At 35.0% G+C, this 16,674-nt stretch overlaps 1 protein-coding gene across 9 annotated transcripts in view; it reads left to right on the plus strand.

Moving 5' to 3' along the window:
• CDH18 (cadherin 18) overlaps nucleotides 1–14,370 on the plus strand; it is a 495,321-nt gene extending 480,951 nt beyond the window's left edge. For 7 of the 9 annotated variants that reach the window (XM_064705466.1, XM_064705467.1, XM_064705471.1 and 4 more), the window contains 2 exons: nucleotides 7,327–7,578; nucleotides 8,776–14,370. In XM_064705466.1, coding sequence (XP_064561536.1) covers nucleotides 7,327–7,578; nucleotides 8,776–9,278 — 755 coding nt within the window. In that variant the 3' untranslated portion in view covers nucleotides 9,279–14,370. Of the gene's footprint in view, nucleotides 1–1,391; nucleotides 1,514–7,326; nucleotides 7,579–8,775 lie in introns of those variants that run through there. The other 2 variants (XM_064705474.1, XM_064705475.1) reach the window with 2 other exon arrangements.
• The last annotated feature ends 2,304 nt before the right edge of the window (nucleotides 14,371–16,674 follow it).

Consider the following 16,674-nt stretch of genomic DNA (forward strand, 5'->3'; position numbering starts at 1 on the left):
TCTCTGTTTGTGGAATATTCACCCTCATAATGCAGAGTTTAAAACCCTCAGGGAAATGTAGGTCAGGATGGAGTGACAGGACTATACCAAATATAACATCCAGCAAAATTAAGAGTTCCTTGGATCCCCTTCTGTATTCTGCTTGTGCTACAATTTTCATTTGAAAGAAAAAAAGAGGAAAATACAGAATATAATATTTTTTTCTCTACTGTATTCTTAAGGTACAAGAGATTCTTTGTTGCTCTTTAGGTTTTATTCCCTACTTGAAAAGTAGTGTTCAGAGAGAGTAAAGGCTTACAAGTACGAACAAGAGGACAGACAACAAAATGATGCAGTATCTGTGTTCATGTAAACAAGGCAGAACAAGAGCTGGAATAGAATTTCTTTGTTATGATAAGAAAATGTTTTAAGATGTAATAATTTTCTGCAGCTTTAGAGAGCAAACCCACAGAGGAAGCCTTTCTTTTTTGTTTGAGAATTGTACTTATGAAGTTCTTTTAATGAAAACAGGTTTCTTTGCAATTTATTTTGCCTACAAAATGGTTACAATTTCTATTAAACCTGAAAAGCCAAGTACTTTTTCTGCTGTGGTTTTATATTGTAAATCAGATTCTACATAACTCATTTAATTGTTGTCTGTGTTGTTCTCACTTTCTTTTTTAGGATATTGTCATTGATAATTTTTTAATCCTTTTTCTAATATAATGAACTTATATTTTTTGTATAATCAGAAATATCTACTTTTGCATATCCCATTAAAAACTTTCCATAACTATATGGGGCTAAAACCATTTTCTATTTGGAAATCAGAATAAAGGCAACAGAAGTTCTTCCCAATAGATCAATTTCTATGAATTCTAGAATTGTACTTTTTTTTTTCTTGTCCTAAAAATAATAATATTTTTCCAGATACCGAAGGAATTGTGGATATATTTGTTTTTTTATTTTTTTTGTCTGATGGAAAATGCATATGAAATATGATTGTTATCATATTTCCAAGCATGAATATGTAGAGTAACTTCTCTTTCAGAACTTACATAATAATTTTCAAGAGATGAAAAAAGATTGAACCCTCAGAGAACAGTTCACTTAAAACATTTAATAAATTTTTGACTGTGAAGCGCTGTTTTGCTGGTGCTAATTTTTTTAATCACAAGATATACAATTTGCCATGGATGCTTAGTGGTATTGTAAATTTCCTAGAGAAGAAGGGTTAATGCAGATAATGGACACATTCACCCAACACTGCCAGTGAGATCTGTGCATTCTCTTACTTCAATAAATTGAGATTGCTGACTTCTGATAGCAGTCTAAGTTTAGCTTACTTTCAATGAAGAACACCTCCCTAGAGAATGCTTAGCATTTGTTTTCCTCTTCTTTTATTTCTTCAGGACAAAGGTTTCATATCACAAAAGCATTTGCAATTTATTTTTCCCCTCTGCCCATTTATCTCAAAGATCTGGCCCTTTGATTATTGCCCAGTGATGGAGAATATTCTGGAATTGGAAAAAAGGTACGCCATTTTTCTCATACTATAATTCTGGAGATTCAATTTTCTTAATTTTATGTCAGAAGATCCATTAACACCCACAGAAGTGGAGATGTGTTTTTCTGTAAAATTTAGAGCATGATGAGTTCAATGGCATCTGTATAAAATGAAGTTTTTAATGTATTCATCCACCCATGCCTGTGATATATATTAACCTTTCTCTCTGTGTCACAGATCAAAAAATAGTAAAAAAAAAAAAAAAAAAAGATCAATTTTACTCATCATTGCTGTTATTTAGAAAGAGAACAGGCTCCAGAGAGTAATTGATTCCATCCCAGTGTGAATTTCTTACAGAATCTTCTCTTTATCACTCTGCCCTTCTTATTTCCTACCATATTGGACAATGTGCCTGTGAATTAACTTCAGAGCTTTGCAAGTTGCAAATGAATATGCCAGATACCAGACCATGGCTTAGTTGTTCTGGAACACCTAAAGTGGCATTTAAAATGGTTGGATTGAAGCCCCCACTTTGCAACCCATCACAAGAGGAAAACGCCCGCATAGTTCCGGCTTTCATTTACATCACAGAGTCGTGCTTGTTCTGGTTATGTGATACTGTGAATTACTGCTGACCTTCTGTAAAATATCATCCTGCAGAGAGGACAAGTTGTAACTGGAGAGAAATGATATCTGAGAAAGTGCAAAGTTAGCATCACACATGGTGACTGAAGTACAGTCCACAGAAGTACTGTTACTGTAAATGGATTGGGTGTCTGAGTAGGTATTATCACAGAATCAACATATGGAAGTTAAAAAGGAATTCTACCATGATTATAACAGAAAACCAGGAGCAGCTACTGTAGAGGGAAGACATTTTCCCTCTTCAGGCCTCTGAACATCTCTGAAATTTTTTTTTATTTTAAAAATTTTAGCTCTAAGACTGATCATAAAGTTATTTTAGTGCATAGTGTAGAGGATCTGCATTTCTTTTCTGGACTGCAACTTGTTGGTGATTCAAAAACCAACTATAAGCAAATAACTATATTTCAGACCAAAAATTAGTTCTACGTTACTTTTCGTTTTTGCTGCCCACTGAACTAAAAACTTACAATAGCTTCATGCCCATTGGCAATGGCTTTGAAGACAGCAAAAGAGAAAAAATATTTACAAGAGCTATCAATAAAGAAATGAAACAGAAATGCATATCATGAAGTTCACATAAACAAATTAACAGCTCCAACTTTAGAAATGTAAGAAATGCAAATCATTCCAATATATCTTCTTTGGTTTTAATTAGTTTATGACTTCTCAGAAAATTTATAGTAGTTGAACTGCTGACACAAGCAGAACTGAAAATTGAAACATGCCTTAAGATATAAACAGGATTTTACTTTTTTTTTCTTTTACCTCCGTTTCTCTTGTGTCTGCATTTAATGTGTAATGTGTCAAAGGAATTCTCAAATTGTGAATAATAAATGAGCATCCTCTGATGCACTCCAGCAGTCAGTTTCCATGGCCTTACCATTGTATCTTTGTTTCCTTGATTTTCCTGTGCCCTCATTTCTTTATTTAGCTTAGAAGCTCAATGTAAAAAGGCAGAGATTATGGAAAAAAGACTGTGATAACAGCCTTGTATAGAGTGTACAGCCTGGATTAGTAAACTGTGACATCTTCAGAGTGTGAAGAGTTGCTGGGTTACAGCCCTGTAGCATTTCCCATGGGTAACCTCAAACTCACTTAAGATAAAGCTTAACTTCTAGTTGACATATTTGCAAAGAGCAGCCCAAACAGGAGTAAGTTTAGATCATTAGAAAGTTTACATCATTAAATGGAGCAATGTATAAAACAGGGTATCAGATAAATATTTATTTCCTTATGTGGGTGTTAATTTTCCTTAGCAGTCAGTCCTGTAATCTCCAGTGAGTCCTGGTTCTTATCATACTCCTCAAGGGTGAAGTTCACCATTTAAATCTATTGAGATAAAAAAATCTTTCCTTCCAGGTCTAGAAGAATGAGATCTGTAGAGCTCCTCATCCTATTGCTATTGCTGCTGTCCTATACGCTTGCCCTCCCTAACTATTTGCTGTATCTTTTTTCAGATACCAAAGAAATTTCTCACTACATAAACCCCTTGGCTCCCTTTCAAACTACTTCTGTTGATATAACTTTTTTCCCCTTTTCAATAAACTCTTTTCTAGGTCATCAGTGTCAGGCTCTATACTTGGCTTCCTATAGCTTTTACAGATGGAGAGAATTTTTGTTCTGCAAAAAAGCTCTTAAAAGTTACTGTCTTTCTAGCTCTTCTCTCAACACATTTCTATAATGGTTTTTGACACGGAACAAAAGCAATTAAAATTTGAAAGCTCAGAACACCAGCATGTTGGCTGGTTTTCAGGATGCAGTCAATATTGCAGTTTGGCTGCAAGAAACTCTTTTTCTCTCCATTCATTATGTTAGTATACCTTTGCATATGATTATCCTCAAGAATGGAGTTCTGACTAGAGAATCAGAGATATAATCTCTGAGTTATGGCAATATGATTGGCTTTGATAATTATCTGCTATGCTTGATTCTCAGTGACCTTTGGAAAATCAGACACAGTTTCCTTTCTTGAAAAAATATTAGATATCTCCTTTGTAAAATATTTTAAGAAATTTAATGAGACAAAAATAGAATGTGAGAGTTCAGATACCTTCCAGTATTTTACTTGTATACTTTATTTGTGTTAAAATTTGTGAAATTTCATTGAAGGAAAAACTTTACACTGTTTCTTTGAAAATGTTTGTCATGGGACATGTTATTACAGAAAGTTATATGTTATATTATATTCTGAGTATTTCATGCAACATCTGTTTCTACAGAAATCTACTTACTACCCAAGAGAATATAAAAAACAAAACTTCACCGTGGAAGTTCTTTTAAATTAAAAATTTTGTATTGGATCCCTTTTTCCTTAATTGTGTCTTATGCCAATATTTCATTGTATCTTATAGGTAGTTGTATAATGTTAAAAGTACAAGAAAAACAATTTAATATTGAATTAAAGAAATACAATTCTGAAAGAGAAAAACGTTTATTTTTTTAAATGTGTATTTATTCTTTACAGTATAAAAATATCAGTTCTTTTTTTGACAAGGCCTTCCTCCCAGATAACCAAGGTTTAATTATGGCTTTTTTCACATTTTTCACTCTAACATTGAATTGTATAATTTTCCCATTTCTTCAGATTTTTTTCTCTTCTTTTCTTTTTTCTCTTAACTTTAATATTTTTTCCTCACAATTTTTCTCCCATCTGTCCACATTTACCCTTGTAGCATACATTCTCACATCTCAATGTTCTTTCCTTTACATCTTTGCCAATAGTCTCTGCGCTAAAATTACCACAAGATCCCTGATCAAGAGTCCTCAGTTTTTCTTCATTATGCTCAGTCTCCGATGCTTTTGTTGTCAGCAAGCATTTTCATCACTGCTGCTGGAGCTGTGCACTGCATCATTCACTCTTTTTAAAATTTAATTCACAGGTGACAAGCACAGAGCACGGCCGTGCACCTCCTCTTGACTCTGTAGAACCCAATGGCTTTATTATCAATGGGTTTTTCTCTTCTGAATTTACAAAATAACCTGGAATTTGTATTGCAGCTCAGCAGCACACTGTTATCATATTGCAAAAAGAATTTACATGCCACAGCGTGTCATGGTGCCTGCATGAGGCTATTTAGGAATGTTTAAGGATCTGCAGACTGTTGGAATAATGTTGAGGCAAGAAAAAAACCTGGTGCACTCTTGTCCATACTGCCTGAGAAGGGTCACTGGTGTATGTTAATAACAGTGACTGTGATTGGGTGTTATGTGAGAGTTCTAGTTGGCCCAGAACAACAAAATACAAAATATTTTGGGGGCAGGATGTATACCTAACAATTAACTTTGCATTGTTATATCATGGACATTTTATAGTCTTCCACACCACTATGGTCTTATGTTCTGTCAAAATTTCTCAGATTAAAGAATTATCACCTCATTCTTGTTGCAGTAAGTTTCTGTAACTTGAATGAATATTGCACCCACTCCAAGTGAAAAGAACAACACTTAATGAATTTATAACAAACTCACCATCCTGGATATTCAATATTTCAAAAATAGGGGGGAGTGTGGAGGTGTGTTGTGGGTGTTGCTCATGTACAGAAGTAGAGCTAAAGAACTTCAGTGCTGAGTTCATGGTTTATCAACAATTGTATCATTTCCCAGCTCATATATGTATTTCTTGTGTGAAGCCTGTCACCAAATATATTGTGATATTATGCTGATGTGGGATGATATTGCCAGTTTTTCTAAATGTCACGCTCAAATGCCATGCAAAAGAAAATGTTGGCAAAAGTGGGTTAAAATTAATGTTTTAAAATTTTGCACAGAGCTTGACAGAAAGTATAGCATAAAGAGTAACCACCTGAAACTGATCTTGTATCCAGTTTAAACAAAAACTTAACTCTTTCATTCAAATATGTGTGCAGCAGTCTAATGGGCAAATATATGCCACACTGGCTATTTTGTTGCACTAGATGTTCACAGAGTTACATGGATTTCATTTTCCATAGATAAAGCTATTTAACAGTGTAGCTACAGTGGTAAGGAAAAATAAGAATTTTTCTTGTTTGTTGGTTTGTAATAGGAAGATGAACCTGCAGATGTATTCAGTACTTATCACCCTTCTATTATTTGCTAAATATTCCAATCTCATAACCCCACAATTTGAAACCATGTGGCAAGCAATACAAGAAGAAATCTCTTTTCTTCTAAAGTCTCTGCATCTATCAGGCTCCATCTCTCTCTCTCTATAACTGCTTGGGCTTCAAATTCTCACTGTTTCCATTTTTTTTTTTTTTTTATTTATCTTGGACTTTTTTTCAGAGGCTAGTAATTAAATAGTGGTGGCAGCAAACTGAAAATAAATTTTACACATATGAATATTGGCTATAACTATTTATTGCTGCAACATTTCTTCCCCTGCATGCTCTTTATGCCTCTTAATTTCTTGGGTTTGAAGGGACATGTGTGCCTACTTCCTACTCTCCTTGGTGCCTACAAATGCTCTTGCAATATGTGTGTAATAAGCACGAGGTTTTCCTTCTCTATGCCAAATGGATCCATAGGTAACAGAAGGGTGAAAATGTCTTATGTCACGATCTCTACCTTTCTTATTTATCTTTAAACTCTAATAGTTTATAACATGTAATATCCTCTCTTTTTCTCTTCCTTTGCCTTCCCTCTTCCTCCAGACCTCTTCAAAGCACGTGTCTTTGGTCACTGTCCTTTCAGATGTTTTCTGAAAACTCACTAAAACTTTTCAACCTTTAATAAATACTAAAACGTGAAAGTCTCATTTTAGTTTTTTACTAAATGAGTTTTAATATTCTACTGAGTGTCAAGAGGATTTTGGATTATGTGTTGTGCAAAAATTTTACAGTAGTTATCCTCATAATTCCAGGTATTCAATTTGACAAGGGTTCATATGCTACCAACAACATAGCATAGGATGAAAATACTTGCAAATTTGGCCCAAAATGTTTGTCAAAGTTCTCTTGATTCCAATAAAAATACAAGAGTTTTAAGTACTCTTATTTATATAATGTTAGTTACTTTTCAACTCCTTTCCTTTTTTGTCTATTGACCATAAAGGCTTCCTAGCAAATTTTAATTCTACATTGTGCATTTTCATAGATTAGGGCTTGCTGGTTTTTGGAAGCCCCATGCTTCCATTTGATGGGAAACAAACTGTAAATAACTTCTTTTTTTTTCATCTTTTCCTTCACTGAAATGTTGTTCTTGTTTTGATATTGTAGATAATACGGCCAGTATTCTGACCAGACGAAGGAGATACAGTCGAACCACCCAAGATACCTATTACCTCCCTGTTTTGATTTCCGATGGCGGCGTGCCCCCTCTCAGCAGCAGCAGCACCCTCACCATCCGGGTTTGTGCCTGTGAGAGGGACGGACGAGTGAGAACTTGCCATGCTGAAGCTTTCCTCTCCTCGGCTGGCTTGAGCACGGGAGCTTTGATTGCCATCCTGCTCTGCATTGTCATCCTTCTTGGTGAGCCATTTGCAGTTCTAAGTAGTGCTGTCCCTCCAATGCCTCTCGGAATCTGGCGGGGCGCAAGGTTTCAGTATGGCATGCTTTTGGAACAGTGGTTGCCTGGTAGTAGGAGGCAATTAAAAACACAAAGCTGTGATTAGAGGGTAAAGGTTTAGCTAGAGCTCATAGGAGAAAAGTGCCTTTAAAGTACATTTTTGAATATCTGGAATCCAGTAGAAAATTTTTTCAGAGGCCATCAAGTAATTAGCACTGGAGATCTTTTTTTTCCATAATTTGGAAAGATTTCAAAAAGAAAGGACTCTAATACCATGTCTTGAACAGAGTGAAAAATTGTAGAAAATAGATGGGCAAAGCTTTTTGAAATGTATTATGCTGTAAGAAGCATCATTAGTACTCTACAAAAGCCATTTCTTAATTACCATTGTGGGATAAACTGATAGCAATGCACAACATAATCCACAGGGACAAGGTACATAGGAGTCTATAAGCAGACTCATAAGATTAATGCCATTACAAGTGCATTTCCTCTTGACTCTTTTTAGGCTTTTTATTTTTCCAGGTCAATTCCTGTGTTACCCATTAGTTAATATTGTGGTTGGTTTTGGTTTGTTTTTTTTTTTTTCCTGTCAGAGACACAACTTGCTGTGTGCATGACTCTGTGCTACTCGTGATTTTCTGCACAGAGATGGCAAGAAATAATAGCAATTACAGTGAAACTGAGAGGATATTTTGAGGATTTTTTTCCCCAAAGACTACGTTTTCTAAGACCTACTTTCTTTACAGCTTGCTTCTGTATTTTCTTGTTAGAAGGCCATTTTAAAATATACAGTTATACATTTATCTTGTAATTTTGTATTTTATTACACAAAATTGAATATTCATAAGAAAAAAAGAAATATTTTCCATAATAATTCAATTTATATGCTAAACATTGGTTTTAATGAAGCACTGAAAACTCTGGATTATGCTTCTGAAAAATGCTAACTTTAGTTGCTCATTTTTCATTTACCTGAAAGGATGTTATCTCCATTTCTCCTTTATGAGATCCCTAATAAACTAAGTAGCAGATGATCCCGAATACCAGTACTGAAAATACCAGTCTGAAAATATTACACCTCTGTATTTTTGACTTAGTGTCTGCTATTTCTGTAACATACTCAGATGGAAACTTTAAACCTACTCTAATATCTGCAGTTTTCTCTTTAGCAATTGTGGTCCTTTTCATCACCCTAAGACGTAGCAAGAAGGAGCCTTTGATCATTTCAGAAGAAGATGTCCGGGAAAATGTTGTGACATACGATGATGAGGGAGGTGGAGAGGAAGACACAGAAGCATTTGACATCACAGCACTGCGGAATCCATCTGCTGCTGAAGAGCTGAAATACCGGAGGGATGTTCGGCCTGAGGTGAAGCCTCTGTCCAGGCATCATCCCTCCTCAAGCCTTGACAGTATAGATGTTCAGGAGTTCCTTAATCAAAGACTGGCAGAGGCTGATCTGGACCCCAGTGTGCCCCCATATGACTCCCTGCAGACATATGCCTATGAGGGTCATCGATCAGAAGCTGGGTCTATCAGCTCTCTGGATTCAGCAACGACACACTCTGACCAGGATTATAATTACCTTGGAGACTGGGGACCCGAGTTCAAGAAGCTAGCTGAACTCTATGGGGAAATAGAACCAGAAAGAACAACTTAGTTGTAATTCCCAGAACAGAGAAGTTCCTAAACCACTGGACAGATAATGACAACAATGGTAACAAAAAAAAAAAAAAGTGAATACAGTACTTGGAACTGAGTAAGTTGTATGCAGTTACTGTAGAACAAGTGCCCTTTTCATATTTGAAACTGGGTTCTCCAATTGAAAGAAAGTCAAATTTTGGAAAATACAGAAAAAAGAATCTATTGTCCCTTGTGTATTTTTTTTAATTGCTCATTAAAGTGTCTGGTACCTTATCTGCAACAATACCTAAAGTAAAGCCAAGAAATGACATTTTTATTGCAATATGCGTAACAGCTCCAAGCTGCAGTAAGTTTATGGTCATGTCTGTTTGAGAAGAGAGCTAAAAAAGGATCAAATGTCTTGCAGATGGTTGTGATATTGCATTTCTAGCTGTGCTCTAGGCCTTGTGATCCCAACATGAAGTAGACAATGAGGTTTCCTATCAGTGTGAGAAGTGATACCAGTCTGTTTCCTTTGCAGAGGTGATAAGCCACACCTGTCCTCTTAAATAAATGGTCCTTTGCTGATTTAATCTTATTGACCTAGCAGGTTGCATTGAGAAGCTGTCATTTTGTTATGTCCTTCATAATCTTGTCATCCATAACCAGCTAGCAGATGGAGGGCATCATTATCTGCAGCTCAAACACAGCTCTAGCCCATAACCCCAGACCTGCTCTGTTACTGCGTGCTGGAGGAACAGTTGTTTCCAGTGTTGTGCTTTTCTTTTTTGTCTTTTCATGGAAACATCATTCATCTAAATGGAATAGGCCCAAAGTACTCTTTATGCAGCGAAGCAGATGAAGCATAGGCTTTTTCAATAAAAACAACAATGGCAGCACCATTAAACTACATGGATTTTTGGTTCACTGTGCTTCACTTGTGTCAAGAGCTGAAGTTTTTTAAATCTTTTGCTGGTCTGAGTCCAGAAGCTACGACAGTCTGTTTAAAACTCAGAGTTCTTAATCACAATGTTTTTCTATTTCTGTGTGTGACTAAAAGCAAAATAGAGCTGCTGGTAAGACATTGAGATAGTGAAAACTGAAGCAAGGAGAATAAGATGATGATGTCTTTTTCTTTTAAATTCAATCTACTGATATTTTTTTCTCTTAGAGCATTTGCCACCTCAGCAGAACAAGATGGTTTTTCCCTATTTCAAGCATCATGGAAACAAGAGCATTTCAAGTCAGTGAAAGAGATATACCATTACTGTGGTTCCTATGGATTAAGTAAATTGATTTCTTACATTAGTAACTTTAGAGCATTGCAGGAATGATAGTTCTCCTTAACATAGCAAGCTGCTTAACACCTAATCCAGCAGTTTTTTTTTCTTTTTTTAGCAATGCAGCAGCAGAACTGCTAAACAGTTCTGTTTAACATAGCAGCCTGATTAGCACCTCATCTAGCAGATTTGGATTTTTCTTTTCCTTTGTTTGGATTTTTAACTTTTTCTTTGTCTTTCTGGTGATAATACTGGGAGAGGACCAGGAACTCGTAATATCTCATGAGAGATTGTGACCTATAATACTCATGATCATTATCAACAGTCCTCTGCTCCTAATTCTAGCTCCACTTTAGGCAAATTGACTTCTTCCAGTGTGCATTTGATTGAAAAACCATCCAGAGTAGAAGTTGTGTACTTTTTTTCTTACTCTGCAGTCTGGAGTGCAGAGTGATACAGATTTGTATGCTGCACTAGATTCCTCCCTCCGCATTTTAGGTGCCACTTATATTCAGCTTAGTAAAGAAGAGTCTATATTTATTGCTGATCTACTGTGAGCCACACAGGTGGACTAGATAATTAAGCCTTCTTTTCTTTACTCTGTGGTTGGATAGGTCCTAGACATGACTGAAATTTCTGATCAGTTTACTTTGAAGAGACTTTTTTTTTTTCTCCTGAGATGTAGGTGACTGTTTTTGGTTTAAACAGCCTTCAGGAAAAAAATAGCAAGTAGCTTTGTAAGCAACTTTTACACTCTGAAAAGTATTAGTTGTACTCTAGTTCCAGAATTGTTTTTTCGTACACTATTTTGTTTAAAATTTATAATTACTCTTCTTTCTTTCAGAATCTGAGCCCACATGAAAATTTTGTAGGGAAAAACACCTGAACCCTAAGATATTCTGCTGATGATTTGAAAGTAGTTTAATAATTTGTGTTAATTTTTTTATATGCTTTTTTATGAAATACAGAATCTTTTAGAAAAGCATTTAAGGAGGCATTCTTACTGTAGAGTGAAGTTAGATGCAGTAAGAGTTACACACAAGCTGAGAATGGTTGTCTTTTATTGTCTTTTTTGGGGGTAGAATTAGGATATGTTTCAGTTTTGTCCCAGATAAAGCAACTAGTATTGTGTGATTTTATTAGGAGCAATTTTCTTTTTATTTAAGTCACACTTGCTTTATGCCAACATCTAAATTTTTATATTGTATGACTAGTGTGTTAAAAGCAAAATGTTTCAGCATTACTATTACCATAATACTTTGTATCACAGCTGCATGAAAATTGCATTCATTGTTGTATTATAGTTTTGAGAACTGGATATTAGTTATCTTTATGTCTATTCCCTCTGGCCCTACACCAAAGCAGGGAAAATCAATTGTATTTTGTGTTTAAAGCAGTGTTTGTGCCATTGTTTTTTTTAATTTACATCACAGAACGTTCAGGCTTACAGGCAACAGAAGTGCAGTGACACAAGCAAATAGTCATTCCTTATGCTAATGGTCAGTTTAAGTCAATAATAACTCAGAGAAATAATATTTCCCTTTTTGCCATTCCTGGTGCTGTCTTTGCTGCTACACAGCACATGCATCATACCCCAGGAAACCTGAATCCTTTGAAACTCTGCAGAATTACTGAGACGCTGCTTCTGTGATGCTGCGGTATGTCCTGTTTGGTGCGTCCCATCCACAGTGATCGCCAGATGTGCTTTTCTATCATGATGTGTCTGCATGCTTGCTATGCTTACTGTGCTCTGTTCAAATACACATCACAGTGTCGTGTTGTTTGCATGACAAGTAACAGAATGTTAAATCTTCAGGGCCACAGAAGAAGGCCTCACAGTGCAGAAATAACAAGTTTACAATTTTATTAACCCAATATCTTTTTTTTTTTTCCTTTGGTCGTTTATATCCTAAAACCAAATTTAAACTATATTTGAGAAATTCGCTGTTGACCTAGATTCTATGTTGAAGTAAAAGAAAATTAACACTGGATGGCACAATCATTTTTGTAGCATTGCTGATTTAAACACAGCACATATTCAGTGAAAGTATTGTGGGAAACTTTTTCTCAATTTATGATTAAGTCTGATTATATATAATATGCTTAAAGCTTTCATGGATCTTTTGTGTACTCATATTCTCAAATATTTTCCTATTAGCCTAAATAGTAATCCTGTTGCTGCTTAACAACTAAATGCTGAAAACTGCCAGTTTGGCTTAAACTGAAAATACTGAGTAAAGTTAAATGGCACATGCAAAGTGATACTTAAGGGCTTTTCTATTTACAATTTGATTTCTACAACAACCATTCAACTAATAGTACATTTTCACCAAAATAATTAGCTGCATTCTTTCAAAAAACCCTCTTTCTTGTAATGGTGAGGGCACTCAGTGAGGGCACTTAGATGCTAATCTTGACAAGTCAAAATAATTTAAAAAATGGTCAGTATAAGAATTGAAAAATGTGAAACTTAATTGTCAAACTAAAACCTGTCAAAAATGTAGTTTAATGCACTTTAAAGACAAGAAAGAGCTTGAATTCAGCTGGCGTTAGATTACGATTCATACATTGAAAACAAATTAATTTGTTTATCAGTGTTACCTTTTATTACATACAGATAGAATACTGTAAAATTTGAAAGTAACTTCACTCTGTTATGCACTTTATTTTTTTGCATTCTTTTTAGAAAACTAAAGTAACTGCAAACATTTTTGAGTTTTAATTCTAATTGATGCAATTGTTTAAATTGTGAATACTGAAAGAAAATGTCTATGGGAAAGTAATACTTATGGTATTTAAGGGGAATTACAAAATTTTTGTGGTCTAAAACTTTTTTAAATCATCCTTTAAAAAATATAAGTATTGGACCAGTCTGGAATTAACCAAACTCATAAACTCACACAAGGGTAACAAAGGGAATATTCTGAATGCAAAGAAGGATATGAAATTATGCTGCCTAGTGTTACTTTGTGGATTATAAAGTGCTAAGACCTTGTACTTGCAGTACATATAAATGGCACAGTGCATTCTAAGGAACAGTAGAAGTGTGTTACGAGTTTTGGGCCATTCTTATTTTTCCAAAGTCTCCAAAAATATATATATTTTTTTTAACAAAAGAGTAATGTAAAGTATACCTCCTTATGCAAGTGTTACTGATAGAAAATTGTTACATTTTCTTTTAATAAACAAAAGGGACAAAATCTTTTATTCGTATTTTTCAAATAAAATGTGCTCTTTGCTATGGTGATGGGTTATTGTATTCCTCATCACAACCAGAATGTGTTATTTTGCCTTCACTCCTGTATCCTACACTCACCAAGGAACCAGAACATCTGCAGATGCTCCATCTTTATGACCTGGGTGTGACACAGTTGTATTAATGAGGCCAATGCCAGAAACTATGTGGGAACTTGAGCTGAATCTGAAATGCCTGGTATTGCCCCTTGGTGGTGCCACTATTTCAAAGACTGCCTCACATGGTTATTGCTACAGATGGATGGGGATGGAGAGAGACACCATAAGATGCTTTACAACAGACTGCAGTATAGCTGCTAAATGGTTCATTACTTTTACTTGTGGCAACTGTTCCTCTCCAACCATCACTGTCCTGAAACTGAAATACAGTGTTGTAGGACAAATACATTAACCACATGAGTGAATTGGGGAATTGCACATCTATGAATCCAAATTGGTGGTAAAAGTCATAGTTGTTATTGCAAGTTGACACAGAAGGCAAAAGTAGACAAGGACATTAACAATGCTCAAGCTCAGGCAACTGTAATGAAAGTGCAGAGGAGTCAATCCTTCTCTCTCAAAGGAATCAATACGCTTTATCAACAAATGACATCTCAGAAAATAATGACACCATAGCTCACAACAAACTTGTTGCAAGCAAGGCTGTCTTTCCCAAACTGTCATAAAATTCAAACATGAAGTGAGGGTGGACAGGAAACAAAAGTAGAATTTTCTTGTTGAACCCTACTTACTCAATTGTCCATGAGTCAATTAAGACACTAAGCAATTTTCACAAGTGCCTCACCACAAACACAGAAAACAAACAAACAAAAAAGATGGTAAAATAGTATTTGCAAGATAAATATTGTCAGCCTGAATCTGAAAGCAAGTTCAGGGAAGTTTTGTGGTATTTGTTTTAGTCCTCAGCTGAAGTGTTAAAACTTTCAAAAACACTTTGAGAAATATTTTGTATTCAACACAGTTTTTTTTTTTTTTTTTGTCTTAAGAATACTTTCTATCATCTTATATTATTCCGAAATTGACTTTTAGTTGATTGATTTAGATTTTTGTTTGGAGTCTATACTACTTTTATATATGTGGCAAATGTATTGTTTATGCTTAGGTGGAGAGAGACTTCAAAAGCTAGAACATTTGGCTTGTGAGTTTGGCAGACTTCTTCTGTGGGTTTCACGATTATGTGGCATTTTGTGTTCTTGCAACTCCTCACAAGTCCACCAGGGAAGTCCCAAAGATCCAACAGAATTTCCATGCTATCTGTCTCATAATCTGGTCTGTTCTGGAAATACATGCATCAGAGCTGATAGGCAGTCAGTACCTGCAGAAATATACTCATCCAGCTGAGATATCCTCAAAGCAAAAATGGATATTGGGATGAGCACTCTTAGAGGATCATAGGGCAAAAAGACCTTGGAAGGTGATCAATTCCCAGCCAAAGCTGAATGAAATCAGGGTCCACAGGAACTCCCACCATAGTGGACCTTGTCATCATGCATGTTCAATGCGCTGATGCCTGGTGAGCTCAATGGAAAACTCTGTATAAGTACACGTAAATAAGTGAACTGCTCAATTATCAGAACTACTGCATCTTCTGCTAGAATTCTGGGCAGAAATGGGTCTTAATAAATACATTTGTTGGGTTAACAATGTCAGCATAATTTTGAAATATTCTGCAGTTTTTACACACAACTTTACCTACCACATTATCTGTCTTGAAACAAATTGGATTGCTGTCTACCTTATTCTTAGGATTATGCATTGTTTCTTTAAATCTGAATTATATCTTTGATTTAAAAGCAATTCTTCCCTTTATTTTCTGGAACCGATCTGCGTGCAAAGCACCTACAATTAAAATTCAGCCCTGTTTTGAAGGCTCAAGCACACACATCTAACAGCCAGCTTCATTATTGGATTTGAGCTGGGCAAAAATCAAACACTGCTTGGGTTTGAAAAGTAAAGCTCACTCTTATTAAAACTATTTTGTTTCTGCTAGTCTAGGTCTATTGATCAAAAACTATGCTTGAAGTGAAAAACTGTATGATCCTGATTATGTCATATAAACCGCATTTGGATTTCTCAAAAAGAAGTAAACATAGCTCATAATCTGTACTACTTGCAAATTATATTACCTTTTTTAAAAATCAAACTTGCATTGTTCTGCATTTTCCAGATAATTTCAATGCTTTATGCTGCAGAAATTTTTATCTGAAAAATTGCAACATGGAGAATAGGAATTGAGACATCAAAATCTTTTTAATCTCTAGCTGCTCCAACTATTTAAAAGAAGAAAACTTGAAAATATATTTCTTTATGATACAAATTGAATTATCAGCTCTGAAAAACAACTCTCTTGCATATGATATTGGTAACGTTACTGTTCTTTCTTTCCTGTTTTTAGCAGGTTTTTTTAAAGCAGGATGCCAAAGTATACCTTAAGTTTTGGCTAAATGGGTTATATAACTGCAAGTATAGCATGTGATTTTCTGAGATAAGGAAATTAAATATAAAGTAAAATTCTCAAATATTGTATGTGAAACAGAAACTCAGACTATATAAGTGTATCAGAGACCAACACCACATAAACATATTCAATCCCATTTACTGCTAAAAAAAAGGCCTCTAATGAGCATAAGATATTTTGTCCTTTAAAAATGTATATATTCATACCTACATTTCATATGTATCTATCATATGTATTTCATCCATGTCATATTTATTTATCAATAGAGTTTTTATACTTTTTCTGTAAGATTCACTGCATTTTTTGAACAAATTTCTTTTTGTGATTTCCTCAGAATATTATGCAATCAATTCTGTTGAATTTGATGGAAACATTATCAGAAGGACAGTTCTTTGATAGAACTGCTCACCAAAATCTGCAAGTGATTAATCAATAACTAA

The sequence above is a fragment of the Zonotrichia leucophrys genome, chromosome 2 (assembly GCF_028769735.1).
Source record: "Zonotrichia leucophrys gambelii isolate GWCS_2022_RI chromosome 2, RI_Zleu_2.0, whole genome shotgun sequence".
Taxonomy (NCBI): domain Eukaryota; kingdom Metazoa; phylum Chordata; class Aves; order Passeriformes; family Passerellidae; genus Zonotrichia; species Zonotrichia leucophrys.